General features: G+C 42.1%; 1 protein-coding gene across 1 annotated transcript in view; it reads right to left on the bottom strand.

The window, feature by feature from the left end:
- Positions 1-705: 705 nt before the first annotated feature.
- The window catches only part of LOC115784311 (ubiquitin carboxyl-terminal hydrolase 43), a 77,839-nt gene continuing 50,989 nt past the window's right edge, over positions 706-27,555 (bottom strand). Inside the window, 11 exon segments of the mRNA XM_075074393.1 lie at positions 706-2,364; positions 2,801-3,916; positions 5,293-5,466; positions 5,963-6,121; positions 9,642-9,984; positions 14,107-14,236; positions 14,335-14,412; positions 17,177-17,247; positions 17,249-17,281; positions 24,078-24,189; positions 27,131-27,293. Coding sequence (XP_074930494.1) covers positions 2,354-2,364; positions 2,801-3,916; positions 5,293-5,466; positions 5,963-6,121; positions 9,642-9,984; positions 14,107-14,236; positions 14,335-14,412; positions 17,177-17,247; positions 17,249-17,281; positions 24,078-24,189; positions 27,131-27,293 — 2,390 coding nt within the window. The 3' untranslated portion in view covers positions 706-2,353.

Genomic DNA, 27,555 nt, shown 5'->3' with positions numbered 1-27,555 from the left:
GGAAGTCTCTACTTGAATAATCAGTCAATCTAACATAAAAACAGCTTTTTTCTTGAAAAAAAAAACTCCATAAGATTCATACTTTGGTTGTAATGAGTAGTTATTTGAGTTACTGTTGCCTGCCTATCAGCTCAAAGCAGTCTGGACATTCTCCTCTGACCTCTGACATCAACAAGGCATTTTCACCCAGAGAACTGATGCTCACTGGATGTTTTCTGTTTTTCAGGTCGTTCTCCGTAAACTCAAGAGATGGTTGTGTGTGGAAAATCTCAGCAGATCAGGAGCTACTGAAATACTCAGACCAGCCAGTCTGGCACCAAGAAGCATGCCACATTCAAACTCACATAAATCACATTTCTTCCTCATTCTGATGCTCATTTTGAACGTCAGCAGGTTGTCCTGACTGCACTGTGATTGGCTGATTAGATATTTGCATTAACGAGCAGTTGAAAAAGTGAAACTAAAAAACTGGTCATTAAGTGTATATTAAAAAAAATGTTTGGCAACCCTTTCTGGATTTTTTAAAAATGACTATTTAAGTATTTTCCACACTTTCAGTTTAGATTTTTAAAGGATGATGATATATGAATTGAGAGAAGCCATTTATCATTCGTTTCCTTTTTATCTGTTGTGTTTGTTTTGTTTCCACCACAGGCTGCCACAGATAATTGTGCCACACTGAGATCATTTGTGAGAAAAGCCATGTTTAATTTGCAATCCATGAAACTTTCAGTACATTAAACAGACATTACAGACAGTCCGATCAAAGAACTTGTGTGTGTGGTGTCACATTTAAACCTGCCTACCAAACACATTATTCTGACCTTTTGTGGTAATCTGAAGCAAACAGTTTTAATCTGGTACTTAAATTACATAATTACACATCAGGTACAAAATGTAGACTTTTAAAAAAGTTAATAAAATATAATCTAGCCATTGTTCCCAAGTAACATCTCAGACACAACCTTCATGTATGATCACTTAATTTGGTAAATAGTGATGTTAAACAGTGACGACAGAACATAAAAGGTGAGGCCAGAAAGAGCGCGTGCAGCCAAACGAGACGACTTTGACTGAAAACCCTCAGTGACAAATTTGAAACACTGAAACTAGTTTGCAGTAAATTGAAAGCTAATCATCGGGTTGGACAAGAGCGAGAAAAAAAACGTTATTTATGGTTTGCTCATCCTTCTGCTTCATTAGTGAAAGCTGTCACGGTGCAGCTCCAGAAATGGTGAATATGATGATTTAAACAGACACTAAATATGCAGGAGGAACTTCAAATGCTCATTCTGTTTGTGGTGGCTACTTTAATACAATTTTAAAGCACTGTCATCATCACCACCTGTCGCGTCTTAACGTCTGCAATGAAAGAACAGCTGTCGGCCTCCTGGTATTGTTTCTTTTTTTTCTTAATGAGTAAAATTTTCAATCCAGCTTGAGTGAAAAAAGACAAACAGTGCACTCTCACACACCCACACCCCGGATCAGCAGATGTGGAAGTAAAAAAAAACAACCAAACAAAAAAACAAACAAACAAAAAGCCTCTCCTTTATTGCTGTGCAAGCTGCTGAGGTGGTAAATGTGTATGTGTGCTTTCTTAAAAATTTCCCACAGAATGATTTCTTCCCTCCACAGAGCCACAGGAAAATGAGAAGAATGGGGTTTCACAGCTCCAGTTTAGTTTAAAAAAAAAAAGCTTGAACCAAACCTTTAGTTATGAAAGCCCCTTTACATAAATCACATGGTCCAGCAGCTGCTGGTTATAAATTGTTTTGCCCAATTTGTACAGATGAGTCCAACTGACCACGTTCACTCTGGTCGTGTTGGACAAACATGGAAAAGTTTAACAAAGAAAGTGCAACAATATATAATATTTAACTGATAATACAGCCATTTTACAGTGCTGTGTTAGTATTTTTTTATTTTTTTTGCAGCGCTTTAGAACAATCTTACATGTCTTAGCCCATTAACTGTAAACTGTTATTTAGCCTGTCAGTATATACCTTATTGTGTAATGGACTAAAACTATGCAAATTCACCACATCACCTTCCATTTTCCAAATGCTGATCATAAACTCAAACATGTGGTGTAGTAACGGTAGACAACAGTGTAAAAACAAAAAAAAGTGTGGGAAACAAATCACATTACAGCAATATTTTCCCTCAGTAATTCATCTCTGCATAGATTTCATTTAAGACACACACAGGTGAGAACTTAGAACAGTACTATGAAGGGGAGCGAGAAGATGTACTTTGATTAGGCGATGCCTCCAGCTGTGGGCTTCTCTGGGTGGGCGGGTGTGGAGTAATGAGTAGAGAGCTCCCAGCGTTCAGCAGTCTCTCGAGGCTCTCACAGAGGCACTTATAATGGAAAAAATAATAAAAAAAGCCATTAGTATGTGGTAACCTATCAAACAGGAAATCAGTATTAGCACCAGTAACAATTAATAAAAAGCAGACTTCAACTGATACTTTGAGAAGTGGGGCTGCATTTGCTGGAATTTAAAGGCTTACACTTAATCTGTAAAGTGGAATTCATTCCACACTTTTCAATTACTGCACTACAGCAGCAGGCATGCGCTGCCAAACTGTTTCCACTGTCATTCTTTCTTTGTTCAACACAGGCAGTTTCTGACTTTAAAAGCAGCCTGACATGAGAAGAAAGGCATCAACCATGCGCTGACATTAGTTCCAATTTCTGAAAAGACTTGAATAGAATTCCATGTGAGGAATATGAATTTATTTCAGTTTGCAATGTGACCTTAAAAGCAGGCCTCAGGGAAAGCTCTGTGCCTACCCAGTGAGGTGGTACTGTATCGTGTCCGCTGCAGGGTGGCGTAACTCGGCTTGTCCACCAGCAGGACGCGGTGGGCTGGAGGGATCACGACTTCTCCGTTCCTCTGCAGGGAGGCACACCTGCGAAATGTCAAATCTAGCTTGGTCTGGATGCTGCTGGAGCTGTGGGCACGTTTGATGTCGACGGGGTCGTGATTCCCGGCCTTTCCGTTGATCAGCTGTACTTTGCAGTTATGGGCATCACCGCTGGGGACGCCTTTCCTCTCTTCTAGTGCCACAGCAGTCAGTGTCCCATTAGAGAGGGACAGTTTGGCTAAATTACTACTTGCCAGCCTTCCCAGATTTTCGTGGTCTTTCATACGCTTTTCTTGCCCCTTGATTGGTGACCTTGGAATGTCTTTCTTCAAGAAACCAGGCTTGAAAAATGAGAAGAGACTTTCTTGGCTCCGACCTTCCTGTCCCCTCTGCACCCGCCTGTCGTCAAGTTGTAGGACCATCTGTAACAAGTCTTTTTGTGTCCTGGGAGTCTGGACTTTGGATCTTCTCAGTGTAGAATCTCTGCTTGGTGGAGCACTGTGGCTGATCTGACCGCCTAGAATGGCCCCTCTCTGCAGCTGGAAGTCCAGGGTCCTGCCCTGGTCTGGCCTCACTCTCTTAGATGATCTCCTCCTCAGAGAATCATCATCTCTAGCTTTGGTGCCATTACCACCTCCATGGCTGATGTTTCTCTCTGCAAAAGTTCTGCTCTGTCCCTCTGGTATTTTGGGGGAGTAACAATTCTCAGAGCTGACTCTGTCTGTACAGCTGAGGCTGCTGCCGCTGGGTGAACTGCAGTCCTGTTCTGCTTCAAAGACTCTTCCCTGGGCGTTCCTTTGCGGTGGTGTGGCCACCAGCGAGATGATGGGGTCTTTGGTACATCGTGGGCGTCGGCCGGACTCAAGATACTCCACCAGCTCTCCGGACTGGGTTTGGGCTGAGTGCTTAAAGCGGTCTCTAGAACCAAAGGACCACCGCAGTGGGAGAACTTTGTTCAGAGTCTCCTTGGGCTTGGTTGGTGATCTCATGCTTAAACTCCTGCCGTGGTACCCTCTGACAAACTGACTGGCTTCAGACCCACCTGTAGAAGAAAACACGAGACACAGTGATTTGGATACTAAGTGAGGTATTGGCATACCAGCATGCAAATTAATAAAACACATGAGCCAAGTAGGAGAAGAATTTGAAATATTTAAAAAAAAAATCTGGCAAATTTATTTGCCTCAAAGTGGTCATTGTATATCCATTTTCAGCTCCATATTTTCCCTTTGACTCTCCTACAGTAGCTTTGCATAATTCACTATTCAAAATAATCCTTATTTACCTTATAAGTGCAGTGCCTGTTCATTTACTGTTTGAAAAGAGCTAGTTGAGCACATCTTTAAGACCACCCTCCCAGTAAGTCAGCTCTGCTAAACAGCACCTGTTGTCCAGGCCCGGCCCTGCTTAGCTCAGAGAATATCTGATGTGCTCAGGCTGTAAACTATTTTGACAGCTTACTAGTACTTGCAGATGTTATATACACCATCCGCTTATTCAGGGCCGGGTCGTGGGGGCAGCAGCCTAAGCAGAGAAGCCCAGACCTCCCTCCCCCTGCCACCTCCTCCAGAGTAGAGCTGCTACTCCTCCACATTGAAAGGAGCCAGTTGAGGTGGTTCGGGCATCTGATTAGGAGGCCTCCTGGGTGAGGTGCTACCAGGAGGAGGCCCCAGGGCAGACCCAGCACATGCTGGAGAGATTATATATTTCAGCTGGCCTGGGAATGCCTCGGTGTTCCCCTAGATGAGCTGGAGGAGGTAGCTGGGGAGAGAGGTATAGGCTTCTGCCCCCGCACCGGGCCATGGATAAGTGGAAGAAAATGGATGGATGGAACAATAAAAATTATAATTTTTTTGACACAACACATCTGTTGTTTAATGAAAAAACCCATGTGAAATTACAGACATTTTTGTGTCATTATGCACTCAATGCATCAGATTTTAGATATGAATTTACATCAATAAACTAGAATTTAACACTTTAAAATCTTTAAAATAAACATGATGTATTTTTGAAATTATGTTGTGACTGTATTTTTAGTATTTTTAGTCCTTGTGTGTGAGAAAAAATAATGGATTTCCTGTGAAAACATGAAAAAAAAATCATGTTTATTCACAGGCCATTTTTTCCACATTATTTTACATTATACAAGTTCATTCACTGTCTTTATTTTGTGATTTTACTGATATTTAAGAACTTTCAAAATAACAGGAAAATTCTGTAAAATGACTGAGTTTTTTACAGAAGAAACTGTTCATCATGGCTCTATAAAAAAGTCATAAATTTTGAATACAAGTCCAAAAGTATTGTAACAGTGTAGCATCACAAAATATAGAATACACTTATAAAAATGTGGTGCAGAACTTTTTTGCCTTTTTGCATTTGAAACAAACCATGCAAGTTAGCCCAGATACCTACGTGTTTCTACTGTTTTGGGGGGTTCATCTCTGAACACTGGCAACTCAGGAGACTCAGGAGCTTGTATGGCTCCCAGAGATCCAGACACAGGTCCACCTGACACCACACTGCCCCTCTTACTTCCCCCTGTCAGCCGGACGAGCCAGTGGTCAGAGGTGGACGAGCTGGTGGAACCTACAAATAGGAGTGAATAAAAGTTTTTTTAAGTTTTATTTTTTGCATGCCAATCCAGTCATAAACATGCACATTAGAGGAAAAAAAAAGCCGAACCAACTACAGCTCCATTAGAAGAAACAATCCTACATCAAGACAGCAACGTTACATCTGTGATCATTGGGTACTTTCTATTTCCATCCATCGGGGAAAACAGTCATTATGCAGAAACCATGAAAAAAAGTGCTTCTGTGACTCAGACAAATAGAGACCATTACTGGCAACAGGTCAGTCTTTCTTGGCTATCAGCTAAAACACAAGATGTAGCAGTGAAAATGCACACGGATGGTGCTGAAAATAGAGTATTTACCAGATAATGACTCATAACAGATAATGGGGGTGTGAAGTTTAATGACATTTTCATGTTGCCTCCATTAGTTTTATATTAATGAGGTGTGAAGCAGCTTCCAACTGGCTAATAATAACAACCCACTGTACAGCGTCTGAAAGGACTGACCTGTGACTGAAGAACTGGCAGACCAGGGGGGGATAGTGTTTCTCCTCTGGTAGAAGAGGATGTAGGCTCCACGAGTGCACACCTCTGCCTCTGGAACTGGCTCAGCACTGCTGTCATCATAGCTGTACCACTGGCCGTCAACTGAGTTCCTACAATAGGCTGAAATTATACACGTTACTGATGTACCCAGGAGCTGCAACTGCAACAATCTGTTAGTCTTTCAGCAGTAAAAATGTGGAGGGGTTCACAACACTGAAAGAATTCATCAATTTAGAAGAAAATGTTTCTCAAAATAAAACAGCAAAGAATTTGAACATTTCGTGATCTATGGTAGATATTACCCTAAAAATATTGACTGAATCCACAAAAATCTCTGCATGCAAGGGACAAAACTGACAGCTGGCCAATAGTCATGGTTGTCAGGGTGGCGCTGGAGCCAGCTGTCATGGGGCAAGAGGCAGGGTAAACCCTGTACAGGTCGCAATTCACACCTATGGGCAATTTAGAATCACCAATGAACCTAACCCCAGTAACTGCATGTCTTTGGGAGGAAATCAGAGTACCTGAAGAAAACTCATGCAAACTCCACACAGAAAAGCCAGGGCCAAGCTTGTATTTGAACCCAGACTTTCTAGCTAGAAGGCAACAGTGCTAACCACCACACCACCATGCTGCCTCACTGCTAAGCATTCCACAGTCATCTGTAAGTGGTATTATAACAAAGTGGAAGTGATTGGGAAAAACAGCAACTCAGAACAGTACTTGTCTGACTGCATTGTGCAAGGTGTGAAGTTTGGTGGAGGGGGGATTATGGTGTGGGGTTGTTTTCCAGGAGTTGGGCTCAGCCTCGTAGTTCCAGTGTAAGGAACTCTTAATACTTCAGCATACCAAGACAATTTGGACAATTTCATGATCCCAACTTTGCGGGAACAGTTTGGGGATGGCCCCTTCCTGTTCCAACATGACTACACACCAGTGCACAAAGCAGGTCCATAAAGACATGGATGAGTGAGTTTGGTGTGGAAAAACTTGACTGGTCTGCACAGAGTCCTGACCTCAACCTGACAGAACACCTTTGGGTTGAATTAGAGCAGTGACTGTGAGCCAGGCCTTCTCATCCAACATCAGTGTCTGACCTCACAAATGTGCTTCTGGAAGAATGGTCAAAAAGTTCCATAAACACTCCTAAACCTGTGGAAAGTCTTCTCAGAAGAAGATTAAGAATGGGATGTCAGTCAAGTTCATATGTTTGTTTGTTCATATGTCTGACGAGTGAATACTTTTGTCAGTTTGGCAGTTTATTTGCCTGATTATTGATTGAAACAGCATACGTACATACATGGGTGTGTTTTTGGGAGTTTGTTCATAAACACACGCAGGAAAATGTACACTACATGGATGATTGTATCCTTAATTGTCTGTTCAGCTTTCTGGTAATACCCATGCTGCGGCCAAGGCAGCTGGCCATATGGATGCATTTCTATGTCTTTGCCACAAGGTGTCACTGCTGGGCTCAGGGACATTTATGTAAACCATCATTTGAAATCTGGTATAATGATCCTCCTTGAGGATCCTTATAGCGAGTCTTCAGATGGCTAAAATGTCCAGTTCTGGAACCACACACTTATGCTAAGAGACACACTGATATGCAAGTTTGCTCAGATAGAGGCATTAAGCATGCACTGAAGATCTTTTCCTGTGTGGGCGATGATAGCGCCATCATCTGCATATTGCAACTCCATGAGGGCTATGTGGGAGAAGTTGGTCTTGGCCTTGAAATCATATTAGCCAATCACTTAGCTCGAACGGGCGACCCATATGCCATAAGGTCACTGCAGAGGCATGAGTTTAAATCTGTCCCAGGCCTTTTGCTTCTCTTTTGCAGTTCTTCCCCCGCTTTCTCTCCCAGTCCTATCATAATAAAGGCTAAAAAGCTTGCTATCTGTTCTGTAGATTGAGTCTACCATTGCAGAGGACTAAAAACCAGGGCCTCACAGCAAGAAGGTCCTAGGTTCAAATCTGACGACTTTTCTGAGTGGAGCCTGCATGTTTCCCTGATGGCCACGTGGGTTCTTTCGGTGCAGTCCCAAGGTCCAAAGACATGCATGTTAGGTTAATTGGTCTGTGCTCCAGTGGTAGCTGGGATACGCTCCTGCAACCCTGATTGTGGGTTAAGAAAACAGATTGGATGGATGTTCTTAGAACACACAGGTGTCTGACTGAAAATTTTAACGTGAATAAGACAGAAAATTGGGAGCCTTCTATGGGCCTGAGATAATTTACGATGGACTGAGGTTAAGTGGGAAAATGCTCTATGGTCTTAAAAATCTAAATCTGCAATTCTTTATGAAAGTCATAAACAACATTTCCTGAGCAAAAGGGAAGAGACACCATCCACTTTGTTTTCAGCTTACAGTTCAAAAGGCATGCACATTGCACTGGGTAGCCCGTGAAGACACAATTTAAACTGAATGAATGATGGAGGTTATAGAAAGGTTCTGGACTATTGTATGGTGCCTGATAACTACTCTTTTGGATAATGTCAAACCACATTCTGCCTGTATTACACCATCATGGCTCTGTAGAAAAACAGACTGGGTCAGGAGTCTGGTTTGCATGCAGTCCAGACCCCTCATCCACTGAAGGCCTTGGTGTATTATGCAATGAAAAATAGAACTAAGGATGCTTTGAAAACCTGTGGAGCACCTTTAATCCTGTATTAATTAAGACCAGAAAAACAGTTATTATTTTCAACTCTAGCAGTTCTCAAAGCTTACAGAGAAGTGCTAAAAGAAGGTGATACAACACAGTGGTAAACATGTTCCTGTCAAAACTTATTTTTTTAAAGCCCGTCTTGTCTGGCAGCTTTTGCAATGAGAATTCTGATCTGAATGCACTGCTGTGCCAAACATATTTGCAGAGGAGCTCTCTCCTGTTAGTGTTTTTTCTTTTTTCTTTCATTTATTTATTCGTTTGTGTTATTGTTCACACAAGTGTATATGTATTATGGCAATGCCAGAGGTGACAGGCAGGAAAAAAGCCAGAAAGAAAAAAGAAAATAGGAAAATAGAAAAAAAAAGATAAGAATAGGAGGGCAGAGCACAAGCAGAGAAACACGATGGTTCACCAACTGCTGCACCTGTAAAAAAAAAAGAAGAAAAAAAAAAACAGTACCTGAAAAAACACATTAGACATATATATGAAAAAACGTGGCTCCACAAACCAGCAATCTTGTAATGTTGTGGTGTGTGTGTTTGTTTGCATAAGTGACTAAGAGAATGTGAATGTCTGTGTCTCTGTCATACAGTGCTCAATAATGAGGGTGGGAAGCCACAACAATGCCCCCCCAGAAGCCATGGCCACACATTCCAACTACATGCCCATCCCAGCATAAAAGAGAGGGGGAGGCAATGGGGAGCTGACCCCTCCAGAGGCCAGCTGTCCCAGCAGGGGCTGGTGGTGGAGCCTCAGGTGCCCATGAGCTGCACCCAGCATGATTCCCTCCCTGGGCAAAATGTAGGAAATAGGGGTGTCCAAAACACGCAGCCCCCAGTCCACCCAAGCTACTCTGCCCCCTGTCAAAACTTTAAAAAAAAAATGTGTTGCTGGCATCAAAGTCAAATTGAGCATTAGCCACAACATTAAAACCTGGAGTAAATTTCTTAGAAGTTACTCAAACCTGTGTAATGTCCACCGTGCATTCCTCCGTGGTGGTTGCACACAGCATACAGATCGTACAGGAAGTCAGGGGGAGCCAGGTCAGGTCGTCTGGTCTGCTTCCAGCCCGGCTGCGGAGGGGGCAGATGGGTACCATGGCTGCGGTGCACCACGTGAGGCGTCATGTCCAAGCCCGCCAGGGGGAAATGAACGAATGTGGTGAGCTTGTTCCTCCGCTCACCCACCTGCCTGAAGCGCTTCAGGTGAAGAATGAGAATGTCTGGCAGGGTCCACAGGCTCATCTTCACCATACCCTGCTGCAGCTGCTTACAGTGAGGGCACTTCCAGGCATCATCTGGGGCTAGCTGATTGGAACAAGACAGAGAGACAAGGGAAGAGGGGACAAAACTGGCCTTTAAAGATTTAGCAGAGCCTCACAAATATCTCTTCTTCTTTGTATGTTCGCAAATTTTCTTCTTTATTATATTCTTGTAAGCCATAAACCTGGAAATTCTTACTTCTTTTGCTCGAGGACTACTTAACTCAACTTGGAGTGAGATGTGCATTTTGAATCTTTTGCCACAGTTACCTTGTGTTCACATTTTGCCCAGTTCACTCTGTTTACTATACTGATTACTGTGCAGTGCTGAGCTCAACAATCTAAACTTTACAAAGAAGTGCTGAAGATAATCATTTGTTTGTCTTTGTCGTTGTTAATGTCAAATGCATAATAAATGAATCACAGGTGTGAAACAGCTTTCGTAAATGCTTTACACAACACATACACTATATTGCCAAAAGTATTTACTCATCTGACCTTCACACACATAATGGTATAACTGTCCATCCATTCTCTTCTGCTTATCCTGTTCAGGGTCGCCGCTGGAGCCTATCCCAGCAGACACAGGGGGTGAAGCAGGGTACACCCTGTACAGGTCACCAGCCTGTCGCAGGGCCAACACAGAGAAAGACAGACAACCATTCACACTCACATTTACACCTATGGGCAATTTAGAGTGACCAATTAACCTAAACCCAGTAAGTGCATGTCTTTGGACTGGGGGAGGAAAGCGGAGTACCTGGAGGAAACCCACGCAGACACGGGGAGAACATGCAAACTCCACACACAGAGGCCCGGGCCAAGGTGTATTCGAACCCAGACCTTCTAGATGTCATAAACCTGAAGCTAGATGCTTGAAACCTGGAAATTCTTCCTTCTTTCGAGTGACATCCCATTCTTAATCCATAGGGTTTAATATGATGTCGGCCCACCCTTTGCAGCTATAACAGCCTCAACTCTTCTGGGGAGACTTTCCACAAGGTTTAGGAGTGTTTCTGAGTGTTTCTCTGTGCACCTCAGCATCCACTGACCCCACTCTGTGATTTTACCACTTTGTGGCTGAGTCGCTGTCGTTCCCAATCCCAATCACGGTATCACGCTGGAATTCACTGAGCTCCTCAGAGCGACCCATTCTTTCTCAAATGTTTGTAGAAGCAGTCTGCGTGCTTAGGTGCTTGGTTTATACACCTGTGGACATGGAAGTGACTGGAACACCTGAATTCAATGATTTGGATGGGTGAGTGAATACCTTTGGCAATGCAGTGTACAATAAAACCTCCAGGGAGCCATCTGATTGTTTAAAAAATTATTAATCTTTAAGATGAAACCACCTCAAACCACACATAAAAATGACTTATTTGCTTTCAATACTTTGCAAATGTTTACACTTTACTGTGTGACGTGACCTCTCCTCTGGACTACAGTGAAAAAGAAGGGATGTGATAATGATGATATTATGCATTCATGTTATTATTAGGCCTAGAGAGAAGACAGCACTTGCAAAATGTGAAATAAATGTATCCAAACAGTGAAATTGAACATCTCCCTCGGGCCTGCAGCGCCACCAGCTGGTGATAAAAGGTTACTGAAGCAAAGTCACACAGACTAAAAATTGGATGATCAGCTGCTTCCTAAACTAAATCTACACTTAATTTAATTTTCTATAATAATTTTTAAATAACAATAAATTATGTTCTTCTACATCTCCACGTGAGAAACGCAAAGAAAAACAACACAAAAACCTGTTATTGGGTCATATAACACACACGATGCCTCATTTTATTCCTGGGTGAGCACGACAGGAAATTAAACTACAAAAGTTAAAGCAGAAAATGAAAGCGACTTGAAAACCATCAGCGATACTTATACTTATTGAAAGTTTTGGTAGTTTCAGCAGATTTTGGATTTTTTTTTTTTTTGGAAGAGACCTCAGGGGCAAATACCTGTGTGATAAGCTTTTAATGAAAACTGCTTAATAATGCAGAGATTATTATTATTAAAGAAGTAACTGTGAAGTGCTGTGAAGCAGCACTGATTTGATATAATTCTGACTCTCCACATGATGTGAACAACCTGTTTAAAAACTGCCTGACAGTGGCATTTACTGCCCACAGAGAAGCACACCAACACACATTTGACACTCTGCTGTCAATAAAAAATCTTTTGCCTGCTTGTTTTTTTACCTCTTCATCGCCTACAAACAGACCAAACAGACCCTTTATAAACAAACATGTTTCCCCCCTTTACAGTCAGTGTTTCTAACCTTGCAAAAATACACACTGGTATATATACTCTGGTATATCTACTGCTAGAGCTACCAACAAGCACCTATGTGAATTAAAGACACACTTTAACAAATGTTTTTCACGCCCTTGATTGCTGTCAGGATGATTTGATCAAACTCACGAGAGAATTTAAAATACGTGGGACCGGGTTTCACAGCAGTTTGGTAGAAAAAGAGATTTAAGGAAGTGTTTTCCTCTTTTAGTTTCATTATCATTCCATTTTGATCATTAGGTCTTGTTGTATTTGAGTTCTTGTGAGGGTTTTGACTCTTCCGGTGTTCCTATTCTGAGTTTGTTACTTGTGTTTAGCTCCCTCAGCGTGCTCCCCCCTTCTGTCACGTATTCATTCAGCTTTCAGCATCTCCTTGTTTCATTGTCATTTCCTGTTGTTTTGGGTTTTACTTCCTGTCTGTTGATTGTCTTGTTTCATGTCCAGCCGTGCCTTGTTCCCCACCTATCTCCACGTCCTCCCTCAGCCCTCCGTGTGTAAATATTTCTTTCTTCTTCTTCATCTTTGTTGGATTGTCTGTTGTACTTCCTGGTAAATTTGTGTGGGTTTTCACTGCAGTCTGGATTTATTGCCTCTGTGGACTCTATAATTATTACTCTGCATTCTGGTCCGAATGTGGGTCCAACTTTGAACTGAATCTTGATACACATAAAGCATTCCACTCAGCATGTATTGATTTGTAGCTGATGGCTCCCTGGCAGTGGAAACTCTAGGCTTTGGTTGTGCAGATAATCTTATAAGGATTTATCACTTCATCATTTGGATCAAGTTATTTTTGAAATCAGGGATCAGCAGGTATGAAATCACTGCAAATAGCCTCACCATTCCTGAAAAAAGGTGACTCGACTTCTTTAAGTTTTGAAGACGTTTCACCTCTCATCTGAAAGGCTTCTTCAGTTCTAAAGCCAAAAAGGTGGAGAGATCCAGGTGTTTAAACCCCAGTGGGCGTAGTCCCCTGGAGGTGGTTGTGAGCCACTATTGTTCATGTGCATAATCACATGTGCTAATGTGTGCAAGAAGGTGTTGGTCACCACAATCAGTGGTTTCGAGTGAAACCCATGTGGGACTACTATGACCTGGATGACTGAGAACCTACATGGACATTCCTGGAGGATCTTCTGGACCTCTGTGCATGTATATCAGGGGAGTCTGAAGTTTTTTAATAGCATCTAAAGTTTTTGTCTTTCTCAGATCAACGTCAGTAAGGAATATAGATTAGTAGGTACAATTTTATTGCTCTCTAAGCAGAGCCCTTATGTATACTAAATTTACATGTAGTTTATGCCTGCATGTGAGTTCTGTTTTTTATATTTAATCCTTAGGCTACTCTCAGACCATCGGGCTACAACTGAAAGAATGTGTTAAAAGCACATTCGTACAGCACTTTTAATATTTCGCTACTGCACAGTGTTCATCCTCTCACACACATTATTGCTGCTGCTTTGTCTGCAACAGTTGTGCTACTTTCAGGCCTGTATTACTAAGGATACAACCCTTAGTAAAATCAGCCTCTCTGCTGCAGTAGATCTGTCCATGTTTGTGATTGGTCAGACGCTGCTAACCTCTTAGTTATGCTGCTATAGACTTAGGCTGCTCCTCTTTCCCCTCCCTATTCATTTATATATAATACCGACCTGGAAGAAATTGCTCATGAGGAATTTAATGAGTTTCAAAACTTGAATAATTTTGTAGTGTTAGGCACAAGTTTACCATGACACTTAAAAAAAAAATAAAAGAAAAAAGAATAGCAATCAATGACAGCCTAGGCCCCTGAACTAAAAGAGACTCAGGAGCAACAACCTGCTGTATTGTTGCTCCAAACAGCAAAGCTCTATAATAGCATGCAGATTACCTGTTCCTCTTTGGTGTAGAGCTGGAAGCACTCATCCAAGGTGCAGCTGTACTGCTGGACATGGTGCTGCTGCTGATTCCTCACGCTCTCTGCATCCTTCACCACCTCCTCCTTAATGTTACCGAAGAGGCTGCCGGCCCAGGACATAAAAGTTTAAGGATGCCATAAAGGCCAATCATGCACAAAGCAAAAGTAATACAGGAATAAGTAGATGCACAATGTACTGACCAGTCTTTGATTCTGTGTTCCCACTCAATGATGAGCTTCACATGTGGAGGGCCTCCCGAGCCGCACAGCTTCAGAGCTCTAAAAGATATCAGGAGCGGAGTTAACTGTGTTGTGTCTATGTTATCTCTTTTACTTCCACCAGGCTTTCTAACATTTCCTGCAATTTCAAGCTAAAACACATTTATACTCATTTTACTGCAACACAATACTGCAAATGCATGTGCATTGATGCTTTTTAACCACTAGGTGTCACCGCCGTTGTGGTTTTAAATGGGGCCATACATGCACTTGATGCATGGGCTCAGAGAGAGAGATGACAAGTTTGAATTTGAGTTTAAACTGCATGTGAGTCTTTATCCGATCGCATTGTGCGACACATCTGAACACATTTGAACCGGCTGATGTTGATTTCAGCATATTTTTGTTAAACTGCTTTTATTCCATCAAAACAGAAACCTCAGACATCACCATTAAGAGTCAACTTTGAGCTTTTTTTGGGGGGGTGCTGTGGGGGCCGTACAACAAAACTACCTTTAAATTTAAAAGAAGAAAGCTAAGAGAAAGAGGAGGAATCTACCAATGGATGTCATGCCTATTTATGGCTACGACACCATGCACTTGATTATGTGAGAAGAGGATTCTGCTGACTATACACAGACACAGGTCTTTGAGCCACTCTTACAACCAGTGTGCTCCAACATGCTGATTGTAAGCAAGTGTAATATCTGCTATTTTAGTATATTGTGTTAGCACGCTAACATTGAAGAGCTGAAAAGGCATCTGCTAGGGGAAGACCGAAGCAATTGTCATCCAAAATGAACATGTTTTAATGCTAACTTAAACAAAAAGGTGCTGACAAGACAATCTCTGAGGACACAGTAACCTGTGTAACAATACACATAACCACACAGAGTTACCACAGGTCAAAATAGGTGAACAAAGTGCAGTGAAACACTTGTAGTAGCACATTCGCGCGCTGTTTGATGTGGGCTGACTTGGGGACAGAACATATTTCTGAATCATTAGAGTTCAAATGCTATCATTACGTGAGATTCTAGGATACAGTGTGCCGCTTTTGCATTTGCATTTCAAAAGATTTCAGAAGCATTTGCCCCCATCAGCACCATTCAGCGAGTGAATGAACTGTTCTTCGCAGCTACACAAATGGGAGTCCTTTAAAGACCTTGCCAAAATGGCCCTTTGAAACAGCAATTCACTTCTGCAACTGAAAGCCATCAGACATGCGACTGTAAAGAAGGAGGAAATGTCTGCACATTTCAGTCACTGCTGTAAAAAAAAAATCAAGCCTAATCTTTCCAGTCAGTGTGATATACATAAAAAGATGAAAGAAAATCTAACTTTGGCTCCAGGACAGCATCAATCAGAGAATGCTAGACTTACTTTAACCGCACGCGTGCTGGTGTGCAGCGTGTTTTCATGTCAAAACGTCTTCAGTGTGCTGCCTGCAGCTTTTTGTCAGGAAACTCTGGTTAGATCAGAGAACATTTAAACTGCATTCAAACTAATTACATTAGAGCCAATATGAATTAGCTTATTGAAACATTTGCTTGATTTAGTTTGGGGGATTTTGAGCACAGTACCAGTCATTCCACAACTAAGGATATATTTAGATTGATCTAATAATCCTTTAGTCTTAAAAAAGATAAATAAATCAGCCTTACAGTGTGTTGACTCAAATTTATAACATGTAAGCAGTATGTGCAGCTGCTTCAGACCACTCCTCATTTGACTTTTTTATATTGTAAATGTTTTTATTTATTTTATTGCATATTGACCGTAGAGATAAACTAAAAGGTATGTCCTGTTGGGAATCAAAGTGAAGAACCATCTAGATTGTCGATTATCTGGTATGCACCCAAACCACCCAAGGTTTTCTTCAAGGACCTCCTTGTATTTCTCTGACCATTCTCCCTATCCTCAATGCTCTGAAGCAGTCCTTGATGCTACTGCCACCTCTTCTGCACCATTAGCATTTGCTAGATGATAAGCAGCACCATAGTGCACGGAGTTCAGTCCACATAGTTCAGCTGCTCTGCCATAAAGGCCCGACTGATGAAGTGGTGCTGGGATGGTCTTCCCTTCAGCAGGTTTTTCCATTTCTACAGAGGACTTCTGAAGTCCTGTTAGAGGGATTTCAAACTCCTTCTATTTGGCAGTGATTGAGGCCACAGTACTCCTGGGAAACCCCAAAGCTTTAGAAATGGGTTTAGACTCTTGCCCTGATCTGTGCCCAAATCTGAGTTTTATCCTGGGAGTGTACAGTGATATTCTTGGACTTTCAGGGCTTGATCTTTTTTCTGATGTGCCGTCTCAATTTCTCTACACTGTACAGCCGATCCCATCAATTTGCCACTGGTGGACTCCAATCAAGTTTAAGCAGAAAACAGGATGCATCTGACCACAATTTGAAGCGCTACAGAAAAGACTCTGTATTCTTTTGCAAAAGAGATATTTCAATTTTTGATAAGTAATAAATTTGCAAAAAAATCTAATCATATAAAAATACTTTTACACTGTCTATTCAGACCACAGTAAAAAGTGAAGAGTTCTGGGAATGCTTTTGAAGCAGACCTGTGTCACACATCTTTGTACCACTGTGACCTTTTACTTTATGCACGCTTTCAAATCTCTGCGGCTGTGGGGGCTCCCCAAAGCTGCAGTGGAAGATTCAAGTTTCAACAGGAACTGTAATTAACACTCCAAAAACAAAATATATATGTGATAATTGGAAGAACAATTAGCACAACCAGCACGTAACGGTGCGACGTGCTATATCCTGATATATGCTAACTCGAGCTGCGAATATTTTTGGCATCCTGACCTGTCGACAGCAGGGTGGTAGAGAGGCTGCCCATCCTGAGGTGACAGGTAGCTGTAAAACACCGATCCCCCCCACCACACGGATGTTGAACAGCACTCTGGTATTCTGAAAGAGAGCATAAAACACACTGTAAACACACAGACGGCATCTGGATGCTTTATCATACAGCACCTCCTGCATGTCTTGCATATCTCTCAGCTCCTCCCTGTACTGTAAGGTTGAAGTGTTTTAGACTCTTTGGATTTCTACATGTGAACCTCAGTGTTGCTCCAGAAGAGGCTCCCATAGGCTGACATATTCACATACAGCATTTTGCATTTCTGTGCCTTTTCCCTAATACCACAGTGATGTTCACAACACCCACTAGTTTTACTGCCTTTAAGGATTATCAGAGAGTTCAAATCGCAGCCTCTGCTTGTTTGGTCTCTTGTTCTCTGGTAGGTGCCGACAGCTCACTGAAATCTGGACCTGCAGACTCAGACCATTCTTTCCCAAGGCCATTTGGACTCTTAAATCAACTCGCACAAGCAAGATGAATATAGCCCTTGAGTAACTTTCGCAATCGGCGATGACATCATTCTTGTGCAATTTCTCACTCATTTGTTTTAACTTTGTAGCAACCTCACTAAGAGACCTTGTACACTTCCTACATACACTGTTGCTTACTTTTTATATGATTTACCTCATTATTTATAATCAATTGTGTGAAGTTAAAATATAGGGCAAAATTTTCTTCTCTTATCCTCCAGAATTTAGCACAAAGTACATGTGTGCTAACCTACAGCCTCAAAGAGCTGCTAGTATGGCTGCAGACTTGTCTGCACAGATCTGCACTGATTACCACAACAACTACCCAAACACTGCTGCTTGGAGTTGCGATTTATCATTCATCCAGTCAGGATGAATGATAACATGAATGAATTTCTCACCCTTTAATGCACAAATCTGTAGCAGTACTGGAAGGTCAAGTTTAATATCTAGCCTCCCACAGCCAGACATGAGAGGTCAGAGGAAAATGAATAAGGGGGGGTACCGGTGCCAGAGAGTAGAGACAGAGAGGAAGGCAGGACAGGGAGGGAGTCAGTGCAGCAGGTAAATCATAGACGCATGTGTAAATACTGGGCGAGGGGTCTGTTTTGTGTCTTTTTTTTGCCGCATGGTGGGAGGGGATCTTTGGAGGCCATCTTTGCCTGGACATGAACAAGACACATGGGCCTTCACTGCGGGTTTGTCTCTTTTTTTTAATCCTCCTGTATTTGTTGACACCAGCACACGAGTGCAGCAGGTACAGCAGCTTCTGTTTTCCCGTCCATACCATCAGTCTTCAGGCTTCATCGTGGCAAATAATTATTCCAGACATCACCCACTTCACCATCCCGTGAGCTAAATCTTTCCCCACGGCTCACAAAACACGGACAGAAATTTCTGTGAAAGGCCGGTGCCTCTGTAAATAAGCTGCCATTAAAAACTAATGAGGAAAATCAGTCTTTACAAGCAGTTTGTAAAAAAAAAAAAAAACATGGCTAAAAAAACTTCCTGTCTTGATATTTTTCAGACAGCCATTAGTTGCTGGCACTTGCATGCTGAAACAGTTCTTGGACGAGCTGTTTCCAAACTATTTAAAAATGCTGAAATGGAAATTAGTTTAGAAAACAATGGCCTATTTTTACACCCAGGGTTATATTTAAGCCGGACAGTTCTGCTGTGTATGAGCTCAGGAGCTGCATTAAGAGAACAAAATGGGCCATCATGAAATATAGGCTGAGACCTGCACCTGACATTTTCAGCTCATGGCTTGAATCAGCATGGAGCACCTCAACATAGAGCACAGTAATCCAAACCACATACGTTTCTCTCATATTCTCCTAAACCACACTGGCAAACATGAGTTGAGAAGATAAAAAAAAAAAGAGAGCAAATAAGGTGCTATCATGTTTCTTATCCCCTGAAGCACAAGTATATTACTCTGAGATCTGCTTAGATCAGAGGTGCTTTAGGAACGAAGGAATGCAAAAATGAAATTGATTTCCTCTTGTTCTAGTGAAATCTGTTGCTGGCTGGGCTCAAACACAAACACCCACTCGGGCTGTGAGGGAAGCTCACACCAGCGGGATCTTTCTGATGACCAGGAGCACAGCGTAGCGGACAGAATCGATATGCTGAGCCCACCGGAGCACACGACCCTTGGGGAAAGTTAAATGTTACTTTTGAATTACTGCCTAACAAATGCGTGCATAGTGCTGTGCAGAATGTCACAAGTGCAAGTCAGCTGCTGAAATGCAGCAGTTAGCACTTATGTCCAGGTAATATTTTACTCTAATGCCGTCATTTTGAGAGCGCATACACAACAGTTTATAACAGAGACTATGATGTCTTGTGTGTTTGTGGACACTGAAGGTATCACGCCTCCTTGTGCTTTGTGCTTTGGGCTGCATTTCCAAAGAATTCAAAACCATTCCTACTTCTTCCCTTGGAATGCTAGATGACAAGTTTAAAACCAAAATGACTTTTTATTACAGCCTTGCTGGGGCTTATTGTGAGTTCCACTGCATGGCTTGTGTGTACATGTGGAGACCACCCAAGGAGACCTCCCAACTCCCACTTTGCATGTCAAGAAGCAAAGGAAACCTCCTTTACAATGAAATGCATGCACTTACATTTTTAAATTCCTTCAACAGCATCACCTCGCCTGCCGCACATTAGATAATTCAGTTTGAACTCCGTCTTCAACTGCAATTCTCCAGAGATGGCTTAGCATCCATAAGCAGTCATGACAGAGCTGTCAAGCTTAAGATTTCTCTACATGATGTAGAGCTGTGAAAATATAAAGAGTCTGAACAGCAGGCCCTGCACTGCAATGCAAGAGCACTGCTTTTTTCCGTATTCTCACGTTCTACAACTATCATTAGTGGGTGAGAAGTGAAATCAGAATTTGCAGCTCTGAGCCCCAGTCTTTAAGCCCAATAAAGCATCAAGTGTTTCCTTTATGACATTAAAAAAAACAACAAAAAAATAGAATTCTTGTTGTAAATAAACTGCAGAAGGTCAAACTCTACAAATTAGAGGCCTGCTTTTGTTTACTTCTGTCTATAAAGGATGCTTCCAAGGACTACTTTACCTTTTGACTGGTGGAATATGATTCTCATCATCACTTTAATTCGTGACTATGCCAGAACAAAAGCTTGAATGGTGACAATAGTAACTTATTGGTCTGTTAAGGGTCTGATAAGATTCCTTTGTACACAACGCATGAAGATGCCCCTTTATGTTAGGTCAGCTTCTACTCTGCATGCTTTTAAAGTGTGTCTTAAAACTTATTTTTATTCCTTGGCTTTTAAATCGGAGTGAGAGCTATCTCTGAGCTGTTGTACTGTTGTATATTTTAGATGTGTGTGTGCTTGGTGTGTTTATTTTATTTTTCCTATGTGCAGCACTTTGGTTAACTCTGTTATTTTAAATGTGCTCTATAAATAAATTTGTGATAAATGTGTGATTACAAACAGATCATTGGTTGTGTGTTAGTAAGTATGAGATAAAATAACGAACAAATGACAAGAAAGTAAAGCTTAAAACAAAAGCTGTGTGGTGAATGCGCCCGTGAGCATTAAGCGAGTGTGACGCTGTGAGTGTGCTGCGGGGTATCATCCTGGTGAATGGTCACGTGGGTCTGCTTTAACGGGCATCATTTTAACATCTGTTTTAACACCAAGTCGTTAAGCGATGTGAGCGGCAGGAAAAATGGCAGAGGCCGTGCTTTTGTTTTGAAATTGCATCTTTGCTGAAGCCAAAATTAGACAAAAGCGGAAACATCCACTTGCGCGCATAATTCATCGATGCAAGAAAACTACATATTCTGATGAGATGAAAGATTTAGAGCAAACATCTGCTCTGAGCATTGCTCCCTTCTTGGCAAAGGTAGGATTCCAGCAAACTGATTATACTGTACTAGCCTGGTTTTAATTAAATGGCTGACAGCATGGGGCACAAAAGAGACTGCAGATCACTGAGTTACAGAAAATACTGCACCTGACACTTCTCTTCCTCGCTCTCCTGGTGAGCAGCAAGCAAGTCCACGCTTTTCTCGTAACGCTGCATGGCTGTTTATTGCAGCTGTGTGGCACCTGCACCACGCAGGGCGAGGCACTGATTGAAAATCTGTTTGGCTACAGGCTTATGCACACAGTAATATGCTCAAACACAGGAATGTGCTCGGTACAATCAAGAAAATGGGCTCTTTGTTTGGGGGCATCATTGTAGCAGAATTATTTACAGAGGTGAGTTATGTAATTATCTTTGTCCTTGTGTACTTAATCAGATTTGTAAATGTGTAGACAATTTTGCAAATGCATGCAGAGAAAATAACACTTTAATAGTGGGATTACTTTTACTCCTTGCTCACCTTTTACATGTGATTGTTGCCAGTTGCTGGGGGGTAACTAGCAACTGGTGGCATGTAGCCTAAGCGTGAGCCTCTGAATTTGAATTCAGGGCAACAAAACACTCTAAGAATGCATTTTTATCTTCTGTTTTTTGGATCCAGAGCAGATCTGCTGGGAGGCTGTTCACTTCCTATTAAACCCATTGTAACAAAATTGGCAGTAATTTAGCTAAAGTCCTCAATGAACAGGAATGAAAGGAGCTGAACAAGAGAAATGATTATTTCCACCTGTTTCTAGACAAATTAGTAACAGTCTGCATGAGTGCAAAACCCTCTTTTGGCATTAAATAGCTGCTAGTGGTGTTTACCAAAGAGGCTCAGTGTCAAATTTGTGACTGAAAAGTTGCAGGTATTTTTGCAGCTGGTCTTATTGCAAATTATTGCATTTTTCTAGGATTTTTTCTTTTACAGCACAAACTTTTTGGGTGGAGATGATATAAATGAATCACACAAATGGGATTTGCTAAGCTTTTACTGAAGAATGTGCACTCGTTTATTGGAACAAGAGGGGAAAATGTCATCAGAATGAGTGCATAATTGGCACAGGTGGATGCTCAAAGCTGCGAGCCAGTTGCCTGAGCTTTGGCTCTGTCCTGTAACTCGTCACCGAGTCCTTAGCACAAATGTTAAGGGCTGAGCCCCACCTAGTTCTGCTCCTCAATAACACTCTTATTTTGATGAAATCGACCAGAACCGAACTGAAGCTAACTTAATGTGAGCGTTAATGAGGAGGTAGAAGGAGAATCCAGATACAAGGCGAAATACCAAGATGCGTCTTGGTATACAAAGAGGCAAGTTATTTTTTTACACAATCAAACCATCTCATATCTTGTGCGTGTCGTTTCTCAGCAGTGCAAATACACAAAGCGACACAGCAAATACTGAGACTCAGAGAGACTCCTACACATTGTACTGGTCAGTTATAACAAACTATCTCAGGTTTATGGTAGAATAGTTTGTAACAGTGCAGCCCTCCTCTGCTTGAGTCCTGTAAACATCTACTTTAACTTGCAGCAGCGATTTGATGAGTCGCCTTTATCCCAAGAACATACTGATTCTTCTTCAGCTGCCTCTTTGACCTAAAATGCCATACTATTTCGAGAGGCGCTTAACGTGTATTATTTTTGTTGCCTGCTCCCTTCATGCTCCCCCATTGGATTTATGACCTGCAATTTTGTGCTGTACTTGGTAGAATTCTGGTCATTATTGAAATTATTCTTAGTAGATCAACCAGAGAACTTCCCACTCCCATCAATGCATTTTTGCATTAATTTGTCCCACGCTGGCCCCGGAAGTACAGAGACTTGGAGACGAGTCATGCTTCTTTTTAAGGCATGCATATTAGGAATTTTTGACCCATCGCATCCAATTAACATTGACATTATCAATACATCTCACAGTGTGCATCAGTAAAGAATCCATGTTATAGCTGTGGCTTTAAGCCTAATATTTGCTCCTACAAAGGTGGCATGGGGATTACTGAGACTGAGCAGGCCAGTAAATATGACTGGCAAACAACAGTGCTACACTGTAACAAATGAGTGGGCAAAAGTAATGCTCCCAGCTCAAACATGACTATCATACACAGGTACCAAAAGTTTTAAGCAGGGCTCTGAGACAGAGGAGGAAATCTGTTCTTTCATCACTGCACAAAGACAGGAAACAAACAGCCTTGATGAGAAAGCAGCTCTGTTCCTGTGTCCCTTTAGGGTGCTATGACCTGCCTCAAACCAGCACACCTGACTCTACTTTGGTGCGCCAGTAGGTGCAGTGAGAGGACACCAGCTCGTCTCTGCCTCCAGCTTTGAGCTCTGAGATCTCCTGCCTGTAAAACACAGTGTCACTGTGTGGGCATGCTTCGCTCTGTCTCGAGCCAATAAACCTGGCCTGGAACAGGTGCGCCAGCCGGCTCTGCAGGAACTCTAGCTGGTGCTTGAAACACATCCGCCTACACACACTGCCATTAAATATGAGCTTTAAAAGCATCACAAGTGTGTATTGTGGGGGCAGAATACAATATCTTTTCTGTATTATTATTATTATTATTATAATTATTGGTTTATTGCACAGGGCTGTACTGTAATTTCAGCACAGGATTTTTCAGCTCCCACTGAAATTACAGTACAGTGGAATAAAGGTGAAAAGCGACCATGCTTTGTTCCGTATGGCACGTTCCTGTGTGCATCCGACTGCTCGAACCAGCAGATGCCATGAGTTGTGTCTAATATTAGTTTTTTGTCCCTTGACTGGAGTGAACAGATCACTGGCAGTTGGCAGAATGGGTTTAACCAGAGGACATGAGTTCAAGCATCTGCTGTGCTAGAAGTTCTCTATGTGAGTCTGTGAATCCCTTCCAGCTCCTGGCACTGATATTTCCCTGGGAGGAGGAGGAAGAGGAAGAGGAGGAGGTGCAAGAAGAAACAAGACAACATTTTCTTCAAGAAATGCTTATCCGTGTAGTACCTGCGCCTGAGCTCCGTTGATCATCAGGTAATAAAGCTTGCTGAGGATGCTCTGCTGCAGCTGATCCCAGGAAATAGACCGGTCCTCCCTCATGAGGAACGGAGGCCCAAACCTAAACCAGCACAGAGGAAATTAGTGTCACCGGGGCTAAAAGATGATATATGTAAATGACAGCACAGCACTCAGCCGTCTCATATTAGCTTTGACTGCATCGCACATCTCCTTATCCTATCGTGATGTAAATAATTATTTATTATCATTATCAGCATTAGAGCAGAATTCTCATTACAGCATATCTATAGAAGGCAAGATAGGAAGAAGTGGAAATAGCTGATTAGAAGTTATCCTTGTGAAATGATAGATCATAAGACACATTTATTATAATACTCATCTAATTGAGGGCAACCCTCGACTGTATGTATTAGATTCATTACCATGCACATCCATAAAGAGCCAAAAAAAAAAGGATATACACAGCAGAATGGTAATGAATGAAAAGGAAGCTCTGCTGCATGTTTAAAGACACTGTTTTTTCAAAGATTGACTACATTCAATTACATGTTCTTGGAGATATTGAAGCAAAAAATAGTAGAAACTAGTCCTAAAAATTTCTTAAAATATCTTGCCCAGTGACAGCTATGATAGGTCCAGCCCTCCTGCAACCCCAAATTGGATAAAAAGTTAAGAAAACAGATGGATGAATGGATTTCTTAACATTATCTACAACGTTCCTCAACTATACCCTTAAAAAAACAAATCCCTCATTCAAATTTATCCTGATTTGCCCATTAGAGGTAATTTGCTTAGCTGCACTGCACTGCTTCCAGAACACAGCCGGCTGACTTTAGATGACTTTGGAGAACTTCCATTGAACTTGTGCCTGACTGAGTTGTACTGGATCCCCTTCTTCTGTGTTAAAACTGTGACCCTTCAGCTTAAACTTTATTTTGGGTAAGAGGACGAAGTCACAAAAGAAGGCAGAGACTGGCATGTAGGTGCTGGTTAGTAGTTAAGTAGCATCATGGGCCACATATCTCAGCTGCCATGATGCTACTGTCACCTCCTCTCCTGACACGCTGTCTTCGGGCCTGGATGATGTGGACTCTTTCACTGAAAACCGCTATCTGGTCTCTGCCTCTTACAAGGAGTGATTAGAAACTGTACGGTTTGTGACAAATAGTCTTCCCTTCAGAGGTCCTCAGTTATTATTTTTCCCCACAATATGCTGAAAATTTAATAATGAAATTGTAACTTCTAATGACATCTTCTTAGTTTATATATTCTTCACGTGTCCACAGCTGTGAGCGTCGGCATCAACAGGCAAAACAAAAAAAAGAGCTAAGAGAAGTGACACATTTGGATGTCCACACGTAAAAATACGCCTTCATCGCACTTTAGAGTTTTCACACTGCTGTTCAGAAACCTGTGATGCTAGTCTACGCTCAACTAAAAGAGTGAAACAAGTATGTGACTCCAATGTCATTTTCTTGGCACAGCACAGTCCTCCAGCTGTCATCTGATGAGAACGAGATAGGTGGGTGGGTTGAACAATGACAGAGAGGTGTTTGAGGGAGAAAGTAAGGGACCGACCCTTATAGATGAGAACGCACTTTCTCACAGCCGTGTTGGCGAGCTCACCTATATTGATCTCTCTGGACTCTTGTCAGGGTGTCTGATGGATCTCTGTATATTGCGCCAGATGTCAGAGTCCTCAGTCATTTGATGTGAAACTCATCTCACTGAGTCACAGAGAGAAATGTGAGCCTTTTCTGTAACAGGGCGATAACCTGACCTTGAAGTGGTTCCCCAGTGGAAAGGCTACATATAAAACACCAGTTCATTAAAGCTGATTAGTTTTAAAGGACAAAAATGTTGAAGGGTTCTAAACTGGCTACATTTATTACTTATAAATATATAAAAACTATAAATGAAACTAAGAAAGCAATATAGTGCTTCTGTTTTACACTATGGATCACCTGATATTGGCAAATGTAACATCAAATGCAAAGCAGTTCCATGAGCTTAGAATTTAGCTTTTCTAGTACTTGGATAAAACAGGATGGATAGTTGCAGTGTAACCTCACAAACAGCCTTACTTTCAGAGGTCTCAGTTGTCCACTGAGAGGTTATAAAACTGTGAGGTTATAAAATTAGGTTGTCCACTGCTTGATGAAAGTGCACCAATGGACTGATACCCTATATAGATTCAAGTTGTTAAATCTATGACAAAGCAGTTTTAAAAGTGTGTGCTATTAAAGCTGCTTAGCCTGGCCAAAGTCGCTGCTGCATCTGCAAGCTGCTTTGTAACCCACCTACATCTCATTTCTTCCTTTCATCATGCTGTTTCTGACTTCCTGCTGCTGTCCATCCATCCATCCATCCATCCATCCGTCCGTCCGTCCGCTTACCCAATTCGGGAAGAAAGGGAGCTATACTGGTGACTGCCAAGTTGTCCAGGTGTTGCCAGTGTTTTGCCGGGCTGACACGGAGAGGCATTCACGTTCACATTCACACCAGTTAACCTAACATGCCTGCCATTGGACTGTGGGAAGAAGCTGGAGGACCCACGCAGACACACAGAGAGCACACAGAAAGACCCCGCCTCAACAGTGGATTCAAACCCAGGACCTTCTTGCTGTGAGGCGACATTGCAAACCACTTGCTTCCATTCCACCAAATGTAAATTACTGGAGATGGAAATGTTAGTGTTTTTAGACTATAGTAATCCTGACTGAACTATGCATTACTTTGCAAAGAGACAAATGTTTACTGTAGGGGGAATGAAGTTAAAGTTGAGAGATGTAGTTGAGGTTCAAGTAGAGCGTTGCATGCTAAAATTGGGAACTGACATTAAAGCAGATGAACTCTGGTACTTCAGGAAATCACCTTCCAAACTCTTCACATGCAGAGTATCACTCTTTCTGGGACCCCAGGCACACTCCCACACACCAAAGCTTGACAGGTCTGCTGTGCCTAGGTATGATTTCTGAGCTATTATAGAACAATTGCTGTGTGAGAGGAAGGTTGAGTGAACAGTCCATTGATGCAATTACCTAACTGCCTGCTGGCCTGCTCCTGCAGCGTTGCACACCAGCAGCAGAATCTTGACGGGGACACCTTGGTTGAGGAACTCTGACGATAACGTCCCAGATGGAGGTAACCTCTGACCCTCAGGACCTGTGGAGTATGGGGATGATGGTAGGCTGTGATGGTACCCTGGAAGAGCATGGAGAACACAAGCTTGAGAAGGGGAGTGAGAACAAATATTTCACATGTTGAAAGGAAGCTGAACTGATTTCATGCGCTGGGAATGTGTTCATGAAACTTAACACCTCTACTGGGGAGTAAGGAGGAGAATTGAGATATATAAAGTGGCGAGACAGCAACTTTCTATTTGGGGAACAGTGATTCAGAGGGGAGAACAGATGGACCAATGGCTTGCTGCACTCTCAGCAGGAGGTATTATCTGATACAGCTT

This window comes from Archocentrus centrarchus, chromosome 8, assembly GCF_007364275.1.
Source record: "Archocentrus centrarchus isolate MPI-CPG fArcCen1 chromosome 8, fArcCen1, whole genome shotgun sequence".
Lineage (NCBI taxonomy): Eukaryota > Metazoa > Chordata > Actinopteri > Cichliformes > Cichlidae > Archocentrus > Archocentrus centrarchus.
This window is presented reverse-complemented; position numbering and strand designations above follow the sequence as displayed.